Source organism: Gobio gobio, assembly GCF_949357685.1.
Source record: "Gobio gobio genome assembly, chromosome: 4".
NCBI classification, from domain to species: domain Eukaryota; kingdom Metazoa; phylum Chordata; class Actinopteri; order Cypriniformes; family Gobionidae; genus Gobio; species Gobio gobio.
In genome coordinates, this window is record NC_137100.1 from 13,468,156 (window position 1) to 13,486,230 (window position 18,075).

Sequence of the window (18,075 nt, forward strand, 5' to 3'; positions counted from 1 at the left end):
GATACCTTTAGATGTTTAATTGCCATTTGAAGCATTGGGATCGCTAGACGAGGGCTTAATGAACTTTTTTGTGAAAACCTCAAAATCGACCAAAACTTTTTATGTTATAATTTCAACTGTTTATCTCATCATTATACTTTGTAGGCTATCTCATAATTTTGACTTCTATCACTATCATAATTATATGCCCCCCCCCCCCCCATATAAAAAAGAAGGCAAATGTAAGTGCACATTTTAATAACAGTCAAACAGTGACATTGAAATATACAACAGTGTTATACAAATAAAAAAGCAAAGAACAACCAAACAATATCTAGATAATATCAATCATACATTAAAGCTAAAATGTGAAACTCAAGGCACTTCAAATGCGTTGGACAATGCTGCATAAAAAAATAGTGTGAAATGCTTATATTCCACACCAGGCATATAAAATGTTTTCCCTGCCAGAAATCCTTAGAAAAATTCAGAAACACAAAACTAGGTGCATGCCGAAATGTCTTGACCTAGCATCTAAAATTGTTGATGAACCTTCAGCATAAAATGACATAACAGTGACACAAGTTTCTAATAAAGCAATATGTAAACAAAGTATACAAATATTAGTGGTTTTTAAAATATTGTTTTTAGTTGTGTGCAGTTTATTTGTCGTAATCAATTCACATAAAGCCAGATTTTAACCTTCATCTCCAACAGAATTGGCACCGAGATTTTGCACAGAAAGTAAAATAGGGTTTCATGCACATTAAAAGCTCTGCTGAAAATGCTGAACATGTCTGCCATGTTCTTTGCAGCAAGTTTGCATATCTAAACAATGTGCATAAACATATTAGTGCTTTTTCCCTTCAGTAATTAGCAGTGAAGATCTATTCACAAGCCCTTTGAACATTAGACCATGAGAAGCAGAATAGTGGTCCTCTGCGTTCTGCCTCCACGTTTAGTGCTGGTTGTAAACATTACAGAATGAACATTTCCTTTCTTTCACAGAGAACTCTCTCGTCTGGCGAGTTATGAAGGGAAGCTGTTGCTTCCGGATGTACTGGAGCTCTTCAGAGGTGCTCAGTGGTGGTATGAGGCGGTGTTCCAGCGATACCAGGATCTGTAAAATTCATCATATGTCAATTTGACTGCTTCTTTAATTAATTAAAGAGGCCATATGATGCTTTTTTTTAATGCTTTCCTTTTCCTTTAGTGTGTAATGTATCTGTTTGTGCGTGTATGAAATCGAAAGTGAAAGCGACATGTGAAGGCCAAGTATGGTAACTAGGGCTGTCAAAAGATTAATCGCGATTAATCGCATCCAAAATAATAGTTTGTGTTTACATAATATATGTGTGTGTACTCTGTTAATTATCATTTATATATAAATACACAAACATTCATGTATATATAAGAAAATATTATATAAGAAATATTTGCATGTATATACTGTATATACATTTATATAATCTATATAAATATAAATGTTTTATATATAAAAATAATATTTTTTTCTTAAATATATACATACTTGTGTGTGTATTTATATATAAATAATAATTAACAGTGTACACACACATATATTATGTAAACACAAACTTTTATTTTGGATGCGATTAATCGCGATTAATCTTTTGACAGCCCTAATGGTAACCCATACTCAGAATTTGTCCTATGCATTTAACCCATCAAGTTAGTGCACACACATTAGGTGTAGTGAGAAGTGAACACACACACACTGCAAACCGCGAACACACACAACCGAAGCAGTGGGCAGCCATTTTGCTGTGGCACTCAGGGAGCGTTGCTCAAGGGCACCTCAGTCATTTTCTGCTGGTATTGAGAATCGAACCAGCAAATTTCTCACTATCTAACCATTAGGCCACAACTGCCCTCATCTGCAAAGTTACAAAGCTCATAGTCTCCCACAAAAGGGATTTATTCTAACAGAGAACACAGATCCAGACTTGCCTAAAATGCCTCCATCAAAGTCCAGATATTAATTACGTAAACGTCTGACACAATATGAAATGTTGTCGCATGTCGTGGAGATGCTGTGTGTTCTGATGTCAAAGCAAAACCCTTTTGTTTGGCCTTCCAAACATTGCTGAATTAGGAATCAGTGGTTAAGATATATTTATAATTCTGTTCCTGAATAGTACAACCCAAAAGTTAGCTTGTCAGGACAGCTTCCTGACAAAGCTGGTTGTACACAAGTCGTGCTTACAAAGTTGGTTCCGATCGATCTGCTTGATCATCCACATTTTTAGGGCACTTTCACACATAGGGCCCTATTTTAACGATCTAAGCGCAAGGTCTGAAGCGCATGGCACAGGTGTACTTAGGGCATGTCCAGATCCACTTTTGCTAGTTTAACGATGGAAAAAAATGGTCGGCGTGCTAAGCACATGGTCCAAATAACGTTCAATAAACCAATCAGAGTCTCCCATCTCCCATTCCCTTTAAAAGCCAGTTGCGCTTGCATCATGGTGGATTCGCTATTTACATTTGTGTGCTGATGCGCATCCCTGTGTGTGTAATAAGCAGAGTGTGCGCGTGTTGTGCACCCGCCTATATGTGCATATTACTAACGTGCCCTTAAAATAACACAAAAAATACAGCACTATTGAATTTAGACCAGGTTTTTGTTGGTCATTGGCACAGTCGTTTTCAGTTCCTCAAAATAGCAACGTGCTGCCAACAAACTTCTGGAACGACTTTCCTAAACTTCAAAGAAATTCTCCTGGACCCGCAAATCCTTAGCGAACTTCCCCGACGATTCGAACTCAGACACTTACACGAGAAGCCGTAGTAATGCAAGTATTCTATTTCACAATCAAACTGCTTGGAAAAGGTTGTCTGAATTATTCCCGTTCACAGGAATATGAATTTCTTGAGGGCTCTTGCGAAAGGACTGTGAAGCTGTCTCTCTCTCTCTGTCTCTCTCTCTCTCTCTCTCTCTCTCTCTCTCTCCCATGTTAATTCTCTTTCCATCATTCTTTTCCCCTTATTCGTTAAGTTTCATGTTTCCTTGTTTGTACCATATTGTTTGTTTTCTCCTACATATATATGCATATTTCCCCCGTGTGAATCGTAGCTTTGTAAACTGTAGTTGTTTTATTAAATTATTTTATTATTGCATTGAAGTGAATCCGTATTGTTTTGCTCACAAATATCAAAGTCAATGAGACGTAAGATTTTAGCTACCCATTTAAGCTTGATGTTCTTGTATTACTACTTCAGTGATACAAATTGTACAAACATAAGAGATATTATTTGTCCTGATCAAGCAGATTAATGTTTCTTAAGGTTTGTAAGATTGATAATTGATGAAGAAATCAATTTGGATAAAGGTTACTTTTAAATGATTAAAGGTTCCGTTATACGTTGATATTGTCTGTACAACAAGCAAATCATATTCATAGACTCATGAATATTTACACCATTTGAATTAATTATTCCCCGAAACTCATTGTTGCTACAGCTTGCATCATCAAAGCAGCAGCTGTACCCGACACAGGAGAAGGCCGCAAAATGCATAGTGTTACTCGCCTCAATTCTATATATATATATATATATTATTATTTTTTTATTTTGGTTTTCTTTTCAAAGCGTCAGCACATAACGGCACTTGAGTCAATCTACTGCAAATGTACTGCAATTGTTCGAAGAAAGCGGGAGTCCATTTATGCTAAAGGTGAGCAGAAATGAGATATACATTCTGTCTGCTTACAGTACGTCAGTCACACTGGTCAGGATAGTGAGTGAGAACACATAAACACAGTTTTATCGAATCAAACATCATTAAAGGCAGGGTAGGCGATTTGTTTCAGAAAATGTTTTTGTTATGCTGTTTGCAAGAGTCTTCACATCCTGATAGCAATCACTAAGTTAAGTGGTCTAAATGTACTTACATGTTTATATATCGTCTGTGGAAGTCATAGGACCATAAAATGTTTGTCTAATCATTGCATTCGGTCTGAATTCATCTTACCTGCCTGTCAAAATATGAATTTTCATACCTCCGCGCACCTTGCTCGCTCAGACATTACACTTCATCAGTAAGACAGACGTCAGTCACTGAGCACCGCAACCAAAACAGCAGCAACCATTTACAGTTCCTCCTGAATCAAAACAACCAGCTTATGTTCACGCCATAATTACTTTAATTTGGAAGAGATGGAAACCCGTGACGTTAAACTCTGAATGGTTCGTGACTCAAATGTATGCGTTTCAATGGCAACACTATCAACGGCGAAATGAATCTGCAGCAGTCAGGTGGTACAGGTCAGTGCTCTTTAAGTTGTTTATGTTCATTATTATTGTGATGTTATGTGCTTTGAGACATGAGGTAGTTTAATGCCGTCTCTCGTGATGCTTTTGTTTGCTCCCTGCTGTACGCATTCATGTGTTTTGAAGAAGGCGTGGCTTTGAAGAGCGCTCTGTTGGGAAGGTGGGATCTTATGCTTTCAAAGCTAGCTCACTATTGTTAGCCTCTCTGAAAATTGCCTACCCTACATTTAATAGCAGTTAACTTCCACGATTTACGTTCAAATCAGCCGCGCGAACTATACCAGAGTTCACATGAACCCAGATAATATTCCATACCCCAGGCTAGCTTATTAAAGCGGACTAGGATATGGTTTGCAGGTGCACAACTGAGTTGAGAAAACAGCGTTTACAGCTGGCCAATCAGAGAACTCTGGGCTTTTCAGAAGGAGGAGCTTTGTAGAAAATGTACCTCAATCTGAGCGTTTCAGACAGACTGGGGCTAGAGGTGCAGCAAAAATGTGCAGTATGTAAAAAATTATGTTTTTTTTTTTTTTACATGAAAACATTTTATCTCATTCTAGTACACTACATAAACAAAGTAACGACCTTTTATAATAGCATCATATGGTCTCTTTAAAGATAAGATGGCTGCACGTGTGAAGTAACTTAAGGGATGGTATTTGATGTGGTTATACCCTGTGGTGTTGAACGCCTGGTTGACCCCCTGTGCCGTCAGTGGACTGGATGTGGTGGACAGAGCGCTGGGGGAAGAGCCTCGACTGGGGCTGTTGGGGGAGGAGTTGGATGACACTGCAAGAAAAATGTGTTATAACTTCAGAACACATTAAGGTTATAAATCCCAGACATTACATTTTTCTACAATGGCAATAGTGTGGTTTGTCATCCCACCAGCTCTATACTTACCACCTCCAGAGGCAAGTGGACTGAATGAACGCGAAGTTGAAGGCTGAAACAGGAAATGAATCAAATTAGTGGGAAACTAAGGGTGGAGAACATTTTTAGTTTTTTGCTAAAACACACAGTTTGGGGAGGATGATAAAGTTATAAACATGCCAATATGATTTATTATTATGTTATGGCATGTTTATAACTTTATCGTCCTCCCCAAACTGTGTTTTAGAGGCTTTGTGATTAAATGGGTGTATGTTTTCCTTTTTAAAAAAATGTTCTCCACTTATTATTACATATTTTGGCTATCCATTTGTCCCACTTCTTTAAATAAAAATAAACGTTTGGGGTCAGTTAGGTTGTTCAATGTTTTGAAATAAGTCTTTTTTGCTGAACAAGGCTGCATTTACTGTATATACCGAAAAACAGTAATATTGTGAAATATTATTACAATAAAAAAAAAAACTGTTTTCTATTTTAATATATATGTAATTTAATCCTGTGATGACAAATGTGATTTTTTAGCAGCCATTACTCCAGTGTCCACATGATCCTTCAGAAATCATTCTAATATGCTGATTTGGTGCTCAAATAACATTTATTATTTTCACAGTTGAAAATGCTTTTGTGAACCATGATACATATCTTTTCAGGATTATTTGACGAATAGAAAGTTCATAAGAACAACATTTATTTGAAATATAAATCTTATTACTAGAAATATAAATTACATTTTAAGAAATGTTATTGTCACTTTTGATCAATTTGATGCATCCTTGCTGAATAAAAGTATTCATTTCTTTTAAACAATCATACCGCCCCCAAACTATGTAATGGTATAATATAATATTTTCTGGTGGATACCCATTCTCAATGTTGAATTGAATAAATAAAGTGGTAACCCTCAGAAACTTCCTATGTGGCTATATCTATTATATTTAATAAAACGTAATGGTCAATGATCGGTTGATAGGTTGTACTTTTATGACGGGGAAAAAAAAGCATGTCACATATGCATTATGGATCATGTTCACTACCATTTTGCAAAATTTCAGGGCTGGCTGAACTGGAATGTTAATAATTTCCTCTGGACTAGATGAATCATTCCTAGAGAAAACAGACAGACCCCCGTCTCATTCAATACTCACCAGACGAGGGTTGTAGTTGTGAGACTTCATGGGTGAAGTGGAAATGGGGCAGTATATCCTCTTCTCTTTCTGCCGCCGGTTGCAGAACCAAACCCGCACTACTTCCTTCTCCATGGCTAGCTGCTCTGAGATGAGCGTAATCTCTTCAGAGTTGGGTTTTGGGTTCTAGATAGGGAATAAAGTGTGTTTATGTATCACAGCCAGCAGGTGGCACTAAAAGCAAACTGGTGCACTGTGTCACTGCTGAAAAGGACATGCTACGCCACGTTAGTAAGTACAGTTTACCAGGAGCAGGTTGGGACTGTCTTGAGCAAGTGGTGACATCTTATAGTTTACTAAATCTTAGGATAGTTTTGGATGAAACCTCCAAATGCTAATGCACATAGCTGACTAAAGTAACTTTTAGCAGATTACAAATTTGCAATAAGATTCCATTTGTTAACATTAGTTAACTATATATTAGTTAATGTGAACTAACAAAAAATTATATATTTATTAATCTTAGTTAATGTTAATTTGAACATTTACACTACTGGTCAAAAGTTTGGAATAATTAAGATGTTTTTGTCTCTTACACCTTGTCCTAACTACACACAACGCTGCAATATCTCTTTTCCATGTTAATTCGAGATTTTGTCCTAACCTATGGGATAGACAAGTTGCTTGTCGCTGGAATCTTATCGCGTCGTGTGTAGTTAGGACACAGTGTTATGCTTAATGTTATGATTAAAAAAATACAGTAAAATATCATTACAATTAAAGAGCTGTTGTCCAAATGTAATTTATTCCTGTGAGGACAAATCTGAAATGTCAGCATCATTATTCCAGTCTTCAGTGTCACATGATCCTTCAGAAATCATTTCAATATGCTGATTTGCTGCTCAAGAAACATTTTATTATAATGATAATATATATATAATTGATATATTATAATTTATAATTATCAAAGTTCAGTAAGGACATTAATTTGACCAAAAGTGACAGATAAAAAGCATTTATACTGATACAAAAGATAAAAAAATATATATAATTTGTCAAACTGACAAATTATAAGAACCATTATTAATAATTGAGCACCAATAATACAACTGGGCAACAAGGATCATGTGACACTGAAGACTGGAGTAATGATGCTGAAAATTCAGCTTTGCCACCACAGCAATAAATTACATTTAAAAAATGTTCAAATAGAAAATAGTAATAATATTTCACTACGTTACTGTTTTTATCAAATAAATGCAGCCTTTGTGAGCAAAAGAGACTTCTTTCAAATACATCAACAATTAAATCATGCCTAACTTTTGAATGGAAGTGTACATTATTAAAATCAAAAGTTGTATCAGTTAATATTATTTAATGGACCTAACATGAACTAACAATGAACAGTATTTTTATTAGCTAATGTAAAAAAAGATGAACAAACACTGAAACAAACATGTTGCTCATCGTTAGTTATTGTTAGACTTAGACCTTTTTGTAAAGCACGTACCAAAAATATGAATCATTCTTCTCGCGTATCAAATCCTCTCTACAACAAGACATTCTCCCTCCCTAATACCACCTTTCAAGATTAGCAATAAAAAGCAGCAAATTATGTTCATATGAGGGCCTGAAGCAAATCAAAGTAAAAATGGCAAACTCACATCTAGAAAGCGTTTCTCAAGTGTGAGTTTGATGTTAGTTTCAATGCTTGTTCTCTTTTTCCTCTTCCTTCCATAACCCTCCATAAGGGGCGGTAGGGTGGTGGGGTTGGTCATGGCGTCGGATGGCGAGTTCTCTGAGGTGAGGGAAGAGAAGGCTTAATATCGCAGGTGATTACAGTCAAACAAATACCTACTGATGCTTACAGAAGAAAAAAAACATTCGGAAGTTCTGCCCACGAGAGGGCACTGCAGCACATACCTGCATCACTCAGCCACTTCTCTAGCAAGGGCTTGAGCTTGCACATGTTTTTGAAGCTAAGATTGAGAGCCTCGAAACGAGAGATGGTAGTCTGACTGAAGTCATTTCCGTACAGCTTTCCCATGGCTAGACCCACGTCGCCCTGCAAACACATCACAGAAGCATTTGAGAACTGGATGAGATCTACAATAGGGGTCGGGCAACATTGTCCCCGTTTACACCTGGTATTAAGATGCATTTTAGTTGATCGGATCTCAAGTAGACATTCCTGTTTACACATGGTGTTTTAATCCGTCTCTTTTGTCCACTTTCAACCACTTCTGTCCTGATTTCTTTCAGGGGAGGGTTTTTTCAGATCTTTCAACCTAATGGACAAAATACGCTCAGGCAATTTACATATGAACACGCCCGGAGAGGATGGAAAAACACAGAGAGCAGCAGCTTTCGTTTCTGCTCTGACACCTGCAAGACCGAATGTGGGCGTGTTAGAAATCAGAAATGGTGAGAGAACATTGTGCTTGGTGCGGTTTTCGTCTTCAAACCAAACATGGGTCTCCAGCCAAGCCGACAAAATTGAAATCCCGTCTGGCTAGCGTGCTTCCCATAATGTTAGTAGGTGGAGGGTAGGCTGTCTATGAGCGTTTACACTACAAAAGCAATCCGGTTGAATGCATTTTCGACTACCTCTGGAAGTGGTTAAAAGTGGACAAGCTCAAAACGTTTTAGACCCGGTTTACACCTGTATTTAGCGTCATCCACTTGTGAACCATCCTAATGCCAGGTGGAAACAGGGCCATTGAGTAGCCCATTCAAAATTGGCTCCTTTTCCGTTTAAATTTGAGTGGATAATACCCACATGAAGTTAAATTGAAAAGACAGTTGAAATAATAGCAATAATAAAATAATAATAACCAATCACAATATAGGTGAAATTCATTAGTCTGACAAAACAAATAAATACACCATAGATTTTGACTAAGTATGCTTGTTTATTCACCGATAAATAAAACAAAAAAGCACTCTCATTTGAGCAAGAGAAAAAATGTTTCATTAGAAAAGCTTTAATATTTGACCACTGTTTATGATAAAACCTGGTTACAATACGTTTACAGTTGAGGTCAGAAATATTAGATCATATAGGATTAAATATGGCTGTAAAAAAAAACTGCATTGTTTATCCTTTTGATTTTTCATTCCAAAAAAACCCCCCCACAAAATCTAACCTTCCATTGAAGTAAAATAATTGATCATATTTATCAAGTGGGCTACTAATTCTGACCTCAACTGTACATGTGCACCAATAATGCGATTATTTCTAATAATCAGAGTAAGGTCTTAATTGCAATACGAGCAGAACTCTTCACTCCAGTTTACATGCAATTTTTGCAATCTGATTATTCGCTCATAAGTATGATTATACCACACTCAGATAGGCATACATATGCATGTTACCGGTGTAGTGCCGAATTCTGTGACCCATCAAATTACTACTAGGATCACATAATTCGATGGGTCACAGAATTCGCCACAACTAATGCGATTAAGGTGTTTGCATGCCTGTTTATTGCGATTAAAATTGGCTCACGCCACATAGTTTAAATCAAATATGGTTACTACGGTTAAGCGCTTAATCGCATTAGACTGATCTAAGTATTGCATTTACATGAGGTAAAGTTTAATCACATTATTGCCAAAATCCCATTATAATCGCATTATGAGGGTGCATGTAAACGCACTCTGACTGTAATTTCAATTGTCAGGATTGCAAAATTATGCAAAATCAATTGGCAGTTATTGATATATTTTGAATACCTAAATGTATTTAATCGTGATCGCTCCTGTTTATTTGTGATCACAGGGCTTCACTAAACAATGTACTTTAGGGAAAAATATTTCATTACTTGTTACATTAATAAAATATGTCTTTCGATAGAATTGTTATTTCTATTTGTTTTATATTAATTATGCAATCTGATGAGAATTAAGCGGCTTCAAGCTCAATCTATGGAAGCGACCGAAATTGTATACTCTCTTGGGTAGGTATTTATTTTGATAATTACTTCACGGCCACTAAAAAAGTACATTCTTTATAGTAATGTGTGTAGTATGAATGTAATCTGCTCGTACTATATTCACCATTTTGCACTTGTCACGTGACCTAAAGGCCTGTTCACACCAGGACGATTTTCGCACGCGTTTATCGCCGACGTTTAACGCCTCGGGACTAAACAATGGGCGCCAATGTGAGTGTTCACACCGACGCGCAAAACGCCAGGCGTAAAAGCGTAATTTAAAAAAAAACGCCTCGGGTTCGTTTTTTTATTTTGACGCGGCGCGTAAAAAACTGTCCGACCAATGAGATCGGCGCTTTTGTTCACGTGCCTGGAGCTGCTGAAGTGACAGTAAAACACGACTTGGTCGCGCTCGAGCACAAAACGGTCTTGCCGAGCACACATTGATACGATGAAGAAGTAGTAAGTAGACAAAGAAGAAGATGAACTGCTAATGCTGCTTGCCAGTTAGCAAAAAGTGTGTGAATGGTTTTGTCCATATACATAATATGTCTATGGTTTTGGCAAGCACGTAAATACTGTCTCTCTTCTCCTTCTGTGTGACAAGCGAGTGTCAGAGGCTTAAAGTGCCGCAGCACCATCTTGTGTACCGGGAGCGCATCGACTGAATGTGCACGTTCACTCGGCGCAGCGCCAGTGAAAATCGCTTGGGTGTGACTCAAGACACGCCGAAAAACGGCACGAAAAACGCTGGCGATAAGCGCGCGCGATATTCGTCCCGGTGTGTACAGGCCTTAACAGCGTCAGTTGCGTCTCTTCACTGCCACTCACTCAAATCCTCTCCTGTGGCCTCATGTGATAATATGCACACTTCAGAATCTCACCGGAAGTAGGTCATCCAGGTACTTTTTGCCTACTCTTTTATGAGTACTGTGAATTTGCACATACTTTTGACACGTCTGCGCAACAGGCGCATGGTCCAAAAGGGTTGTACCTATTCTCTTAATGAGTCATGAGTGTGTTTTGGGCGTAACGTGCAATAAACCAATCAGAGTCTCATCTCTCATTCCCTTTAAAAGCCAGTTGCACTTGCACCGCGGCGGATTCACTATTTACATGGTGGAATTTGCGAGCGGAAAGACTGAGCGCTTCTCTAGAGAGGAATCCTTTTATTTTTAATATTTGCCATGTTTGTGTGCGTAATAAGCAGAGTGTACGTGCGTTGTGCACCCGTCTCACCCGATGGCACAGTCGTTTTCAGTTGTCTCAAAATAGCAACAATGTGCCTGAACACACACCTCATTTTCAGACCAGCATGCCCATGGGCAAACAGATGGGCGCAAGTGCATTTGTTATTTAAACGTGGCGCTGGACTTGAAAATGATAACTGCACCGGGCTGAAACTAGCAAAAACAATTGTGTCGCATTTGCACCGGGTGTATGATAGGGCCCATACTGTTTTTCACCTACTATATAGTAGGGAATTATGCGTTTTTGGATGCGGCCTGTGTCTCTCTTCCGGGATGGAATACTTGCACTGAGTTTTGTGACGCACTTCCGTTTTAAAATAGTACAACTCATTTATTTCCGGTTATGTATATTTTCAATGTGCTTTAGCCACCTAGTTGACTAAATGCCATTTAAAGGGTTAGTTCACCCAAAAATGAAAATTAGTCCATGATTTACTCACCCTCAAGCCATCCTAGGTGTATGTGACATTCTTCTTTCAGATGAACACAATCAGAGTTATATTAAAAAAATGTCATGGCTCTTCCAAGCTTTATAATGGCAGTGAATGTTGCTCTGTTTTTAAAGTCCATAAAAGGGCATCTATATCCATCATAACTGCTCCACACAGCTCCGGGGGGTTAATAAAGGTCTTCTGAAGCGAAGCGATGCATTTACATCTATAGATACACCTAGGATGACTTGAGGGTGAGTAAATCATGGGCTAATTTTCATTTTTGGGTGAACTAACCCTTTAAAACGAGTGTCAGCGACTCAGCAAGATTTAAAAATTGTGACATTTTTAGAGACAGGAGAAGAGATATTCTGATGATTGCTGTATAAATAATTTTCCAAACTCATCAGAAGCTGATGATATAAAAATATACAGCTAAAAGAGTTATAAAACCAGGCACAAAATCTTACCTGAGTAAAGCCTAGTTTGATGCGTCTTTGTTTGAAGGCTTTAGCAAACTGCTCCAGCTCCTCCAGGTCATTAGGCTCATCTTGTGGTGATCCCACATGTTTAGGGACTTGTAAGTGAGACATGTCCAGGTGTCCATCCATAGAGGAGCCAGCCAGCCCTGTCCTGCCCATTGCCTTGTGAGAACATAAAATCTATTAGAGTCTAGGTAATCAGTTGTTATCACATTTTTTTGTTGTTGCTTAAGTTAAATGCTATTTGTATTATTGTTTGGGTGTATGTCTTGTATAGTGTATAGCTAATATGGTAATGCCATGTTTTTTTGCACACTACCATGATGAAAATTCATTGAAGGGCCTTACACAGTACCACTGTAGTGGGACACTTGGCATGCCTTTTTATTTTCTTTCCCCATCACATATTTTTAGAATTCATCATAAATTATCATTTAAAAGCTTAAGTCATCCTATTTTGAAATTGGACATTACGTTACCATGGAAACAGTACTTTAAAACCTTTCAGCAGGCTCCTCCCCCTAGTGGACGGTGTCATGTTTCAATATGTACTGCAATAGGTTTTAATCAATAACCTGCTGTTGTTATTGTTGTTTTCTCTTATTTCTTTTCTTTAGTTTTAGGCCCCATCTGGCAAAGGCTACCAATGAAAACTAGCCTTTGGGCTAATTTGAGTACATTTACATTCATGAATGTTGATTAATGTACACTGTCCATTTTTAAATAAATAAATAAACAAACATTTGGCAGAAGTTCCGTTGTCAGCCTGAGGGTGGCGCTCTAATGTTGATTGATTGCAGTGGACACAGGCATAGAATGTCATCTTAGAATTGCCTTAATGTAGTATTTATTGCCTCCGGATGTTGTTTTAAAATATTACTTTAATATAAGTTGTCGAGGAATTCCAGTGAGGGAAAAAAGTCAAACATAAAACATACACAACATGAGCCCGTTTAAACTAACGTTAAAGGATTTAACTTATACATTCATTAATTTGATAAGCTACTCCACACAGGAAGAACACATAACTAGTTACTGACCTGATGCAGACTAAAGTACACATTTCTGAAGTACACATTTCTGAGGTGATTGATATCGTCTACTCCGCTCTATGGTCTACTCTGACTGGGAGCGAGGTTTGAAAACAAGCGGGGCAGTCTCTCAATTAGAGCGCGCTGTAGTTCCATTTTTCACCACAGATTTACATTGGAAAATATGGGGCGCTGTAGAGCTGGGGAGGACTCAGGCACCCTACATGGCATGCCTGCCGAAGCCATACGTTCAATTTCAATGTATCCTGCTCACTTTACGACTGAAAATAGTCGAAATAGCAGAATTCTGAACACATTTGCAATGTATTATTGATTCAGTTTATATAGAGGTCTATGTTTTGGATGCATATTTTGGTATGGCACTGCCCCACCTGCACATAGGCTACTTAATATACTTGACAAAACATTGCTGGAAAGGTCTAAGACTCAAGGTTCCATATTTTCCTACTGTTCTGTGATAGAAGTGATATTGTGACAGAAATGTATTTTAAAAAGGGTGCCAGGAACCTATTTTTTTGTGATAACTTCAAATTATTAGATTATTTATATTTATATACTCATACTACTCAAATACTGTAAATATGTTCATAATCTGTAAATGTTTAGTCTGACTAAACGTAACTGTGACCTTATATTTGTTTATACTATTTTTCATATTTTAATTCTTAGAATTTGTATTACTATGTTCTTGTTGTGTTTGTTTTGTATATGTGCACTGGAAGCTTCAGCACCAAGAAAAATTCCTTGTGAGTGCAAGCACACTTGGCAATAAAGCTCTTTCTGATTCTGATTCTGATTCTGATTCTCAAATTGGGAAAACTTGGTTAGACACATGGCTTTGGTTTTCTAGCAATTTTAGAATCCACATTATTTTGTACAAATGTGACCCTGGACCACAAAACCAGTTGAAAATCTGAATAAATAAGCTTTCTATTGATGTATGGTTTGTTAGGATAGGACAATATTTGGCTGAGATACATCTATTTGAAAATCTGGAATCTGAGGGTGCAAAAAAATCTAAATATTGAGAAAATCGCCTTTAAAGTTGTCCAAATGAAGTCCTTAGCAACGCATATTACTAATAATAATAATTTTTTTATATATTTACGGTAGGAAGTTTACAAAATATCTTCATGGAACATGATATTTACGTAATATCCTAACGATTTTTGGCATAAAAGAAAAATCGATAATTTTGACCCATACAATGTATTGTTGGCTATTGCCACAAATATACCCGTGCGACTTATGACTGTTTTTGTGCTCCAGGGTCACATATATGAATAATCTGCAGAGTGTCTTTGTGGCGAGGTAAACGAGCGAGAGACATGGGAGGAGCGAGCAAGATCGGTGTGCGTGATTGAGAATGAGCGTCACCTGCGAGGCACACCGGTTTCGAGTCCTCTCATGAGGGAGCACGGAGGCATATAAGGACAAGCAACTCCAGTGAAGGACGATAGAGGATCAGGCCTGGATTTTAAGTTGTGTTTTGTTATGTGTGTGCGCAGCAGTCGTCCGTGAGGGTCTGCCGCTTTTACTTTCATTTTGTGTTCATTTATTTTATTAAAGTCTGTTGAATGTTCGCCGGTTCATGCCTCCTTCCCATACGAACTAACTCCGTTACATTGGTGCCGAAACCCGGGAGGAAGGAGAGACATGCTGTCGAAGAGCCCTCGCTGCTGTGGGGGATCGGGGTGCTGAGGAGTTCGGGCAGCGTGGATAGTTGAAGACCACAAGGAGCTGCCCGAGGCGGTGGTGCTGGAGTGAGTGAAGATCTGGTGGGACGGAGAGCTCGCTGCCGTGCACCATGGGTTGAGGTGGGGTGGCTGCCGTCCTAGAGGGAGCGGAGGAGTCGCCGGCGTTCGCCGTGGGCCGGAGCCTGTGTCCATCCGCCGTCTAGGGGAGGAGCAGGGAGCGCGCCGGACTCGCTGCCCTCGACAGGAGGAGCCACCGCCGGCCACCAGGGGGCGGAGGAGGATCGAGCCGTCCACCGAGCGTCCAGTGCCATCGCATGGCACCGCGAGGAAGAGCCTCTCGGCTGGCTGAGGACCGAGCGGCAGTGTGTCCGGGAACCGGACCAGAATTTTTTTTCCTGTTTTCTTTTCTCCTCTCTCCCCTCTCTCGTTCTGTCGCTCCTCATGCTCCTGGCTCCGTTTCTCTCGCCACTCTGTCCTTACCCCCAGGTACCGCGGGCCCCGTGATCGATCCCCCGGAGGGGGGGGGGGGTGGGAGTAGGCGTAGACGCGGCGTACTCCCCGGCCTATAAGGGGTGTTGGGGGTATGTGGCGAGGTGGATGAGCAAGAGACATGGGAGGAGCGAGCGAGATCGGTGTGTGTGATTGAGAATGAGCGTCTCCTGCGAGGCACACCGGTCTCGAGTCCTCTCATGAGGGAGCACGGAGGCATACAAGGACGAGCGACACGAGTGAAGGACGATAGAGGACCAGGCCTGGATTTTAAGTTGTGTTTTGTTATGTGTGTGCGCGGCAGTCGTCCGTGAGGGGCTGCCGCTTTTACTTTCATTTTATGTTCATTTATTTTATTAAAGTCTGTTGAATGTTCGCCGGTTCCCGCCTCCTTCTTCCCATACGAACTAACTCCGTTACATTGGTGCCGAAACCCGGGAGGAAGGAGAGACATGCTGTCGAAGAGCCCTCGCTGCTGAGGGGGATCGGGGTGCTGAGGAGTTCGGGCAGCATGGATAGGTGTAGACCGCGAGGAGCTGCCCGAGGCGGTGGTGCTGGAGCGAGTGAAGATCTGGTGGGACGGAGAGCTCGCTGCTGTGCCCCTGGGTTGAGGTGGGGTGGCTGCCGTCCTAGAGGGAGCGGAGGAGTTGCCGGCGTTCGCCGTGGGCCGGAGCCTGTGTCCATCCGCCGTGTAGGGGAGGAGCAAGGAGCGCGGGACTCGCTGCCGGCTGCCCTCGACAGGAGGAGCCACCGCCGGCCACCAGGGGGCGGAGGAGGATCGAGCCGTCCACCGAGCGTCCAGTGCCATTGCATGGCACCGCGAGGAAGAGCCTCTCGGCTGGCTGAGGACCGAGCGGCAGTGTGTCCGGGAACCGGACCAGAATTTTTTTTCCTGTTTTCTTTTCTCCTCTCTCCCCTCTCTCGTTTTGTCGCTCCTCATGCTCCTGGCTCCGTTTCTCTCGCCTCTCTGTCCTTACCCCCAGGTACCGCGGGCCCCGTGATCGATCCCCCGGAGGGGAGGGGGGGGGAGTAGGCGTAGACGCGGCGTACTCCCCGGCCTATGAGGGGTGTTGGGGGTATGTGGCTAGGTGGATGAGCAAGAGACATGGGAGGAGCGAGCGAGATCGGTGTGTGTGATTGAGAATGAGCGTCACCTGCGAGGCACACCGGTCTCGAGTCCTCTCATGAAGGAGCACGGAGGCATACAAGGACGAGGGACACGAGTGAAGTACGAGAGAGGACCAGGCCTGGATTTTAAGTTGTGTTTTGTCATGTGTGTGCGCGGCAGTCGTCCGTGAGGGGCTGCCGCTTTTACTTTCATTTTGTGTTCATTTATTTTATTAAAGTCTGTTGAATGTTCGCCGGTTCCCGCGTCCTTCTTCCCACACAAACTAACTCCGTTACAGTCTTCTTTAAAAAGAAACCTTATCTCTGTATTCCAAATCATTAATGAATTACAACTATTTAAGTTTGGATGTGCATTATTTACGTCTATGATCTAAAAGAGGGGGGTGACAGTTAACAGGTTTAAATATCATAGTATAAAAATATAGGCTAATATAACCAAATAGTCACATTGTATACACTACCAATCAAATTAAGGTTGAGAGGCATTTGCCCAAATTTGCATTTCTTCTGAAAATAAAAAAGGGAAAAGGGAGCTATAAAACGAAGGGTGAAAAAAATTTATATACTTTCAATTTATATAGCGTTGATGACTTATTTAAAAAATGTAAAATAGTAACAGTGAAGAATAAACAGGTGTTTTTGGTAACACTTTACAATAAGGTCTCATCTGTTAACATTAGTTAATGTTTTAAAGGGTTAGTTCACCCAAGGAAATATGAGATTCTTTGTTCTGTTGAATGCAAAAGATAACCAAACGGTTTCTGGTCCCCATTGAATTCCATAGTATTTTATTTAAATTATTGTTTACCATTGTTCTTCAAAATATATTATTTTGCATTCAACAGAACAAAGAATCTCATACAGGTTTAAAACAAAATGAGGGTGAGAAAATTAGTTTGGGTGAACTATTCCTTTAACTAGCATGAATTAACATTGAGCAATATGTTTTACTGCATTTATTAACCTTTATTAATGTTAATACAAATGTTTGTGTTCATGTTAGGTCATAGTTCATTAAATAATGTTAACATACTAATTGTTATCTTGAAAATGTATTAGTAAATGCTGAGAATAACATTAAGATTAATAACTGCTGTAAAAGTGTTGTTCATTGTCCTTTCATGTTAAGTAATGTTAACTAATATAACCTTATTGTAAAGTGTTTCTGGTGTTTATTTGTTTTTAACACTTTTACATTCATTCTTTTTTTTTTGTTATTTCAAGAAATAATCCAACATTATGCTCTGGTGTACCTGAGGAGTGAGTGCGAGACCAGGCTGGTGTGGTAAGAGTCCTGTCTGAGACTGGGATGGCAAGGAAAGCA

At 39.7% G+C, this 18,075-nt stretch overlaps 1 protein-coding gene across 5 annotated transcripts in view; it reads right to left on the minus strand.

Moving 5' to 3' along the window:
• Positions 1–219: 219 nt before the first annotated feature.
• The window catches only part of pou2f3 (POU class 2 homeobox 3), a 48,175-nt gene continuing 30,319 nt past the window's right edge, over positions 220–18,075 (minus strand). For 3 of the 5 annotated variants that reach the window (XM_079816012.1, XM_079816011.1, XM_079816010.1), the window contains 8 exons: positions 18,005–18,075; positions 12,374–12,547; positions 8,211–8,352; positions 7,952–8,085; positions 6,309–6,473; positions 5,176–5,218; positions 4,947–5,061; positions 222–1,099 (listed from right to left, as the gene is read on the minus strand). The exon at positions 18,005–18,075 is cut by the window's right edge and continues 18 nt beyond it. In XM_079816012.1, coding sequence (XP_079672138.1) covers positions 1,060–1,099; positions 4,947–5,061; positions 5,176–5,218; positions 6,309–6,473; positions 7,952–8,085; positions 8,211–8,352; positions 12,374–12,547; positions 18,005–18,075 — 884 coding nt within the window. In that variant the 3' untranslated portion in view covers positions 222–1,059. Of the gene's footprint in view, positions 1,100–4,946; positions 5,062–5,175; positions 5,219–6,308; positions 6,474–7,951; positions 8,086–8,210; positions 8,353–12,373; positions 12,548–18,004 lie in introns of all 5 variants that reach the window. The other 2 variants (XM_079816009.1, XM_079816008.1) reach the window with 1 other exon arrangement.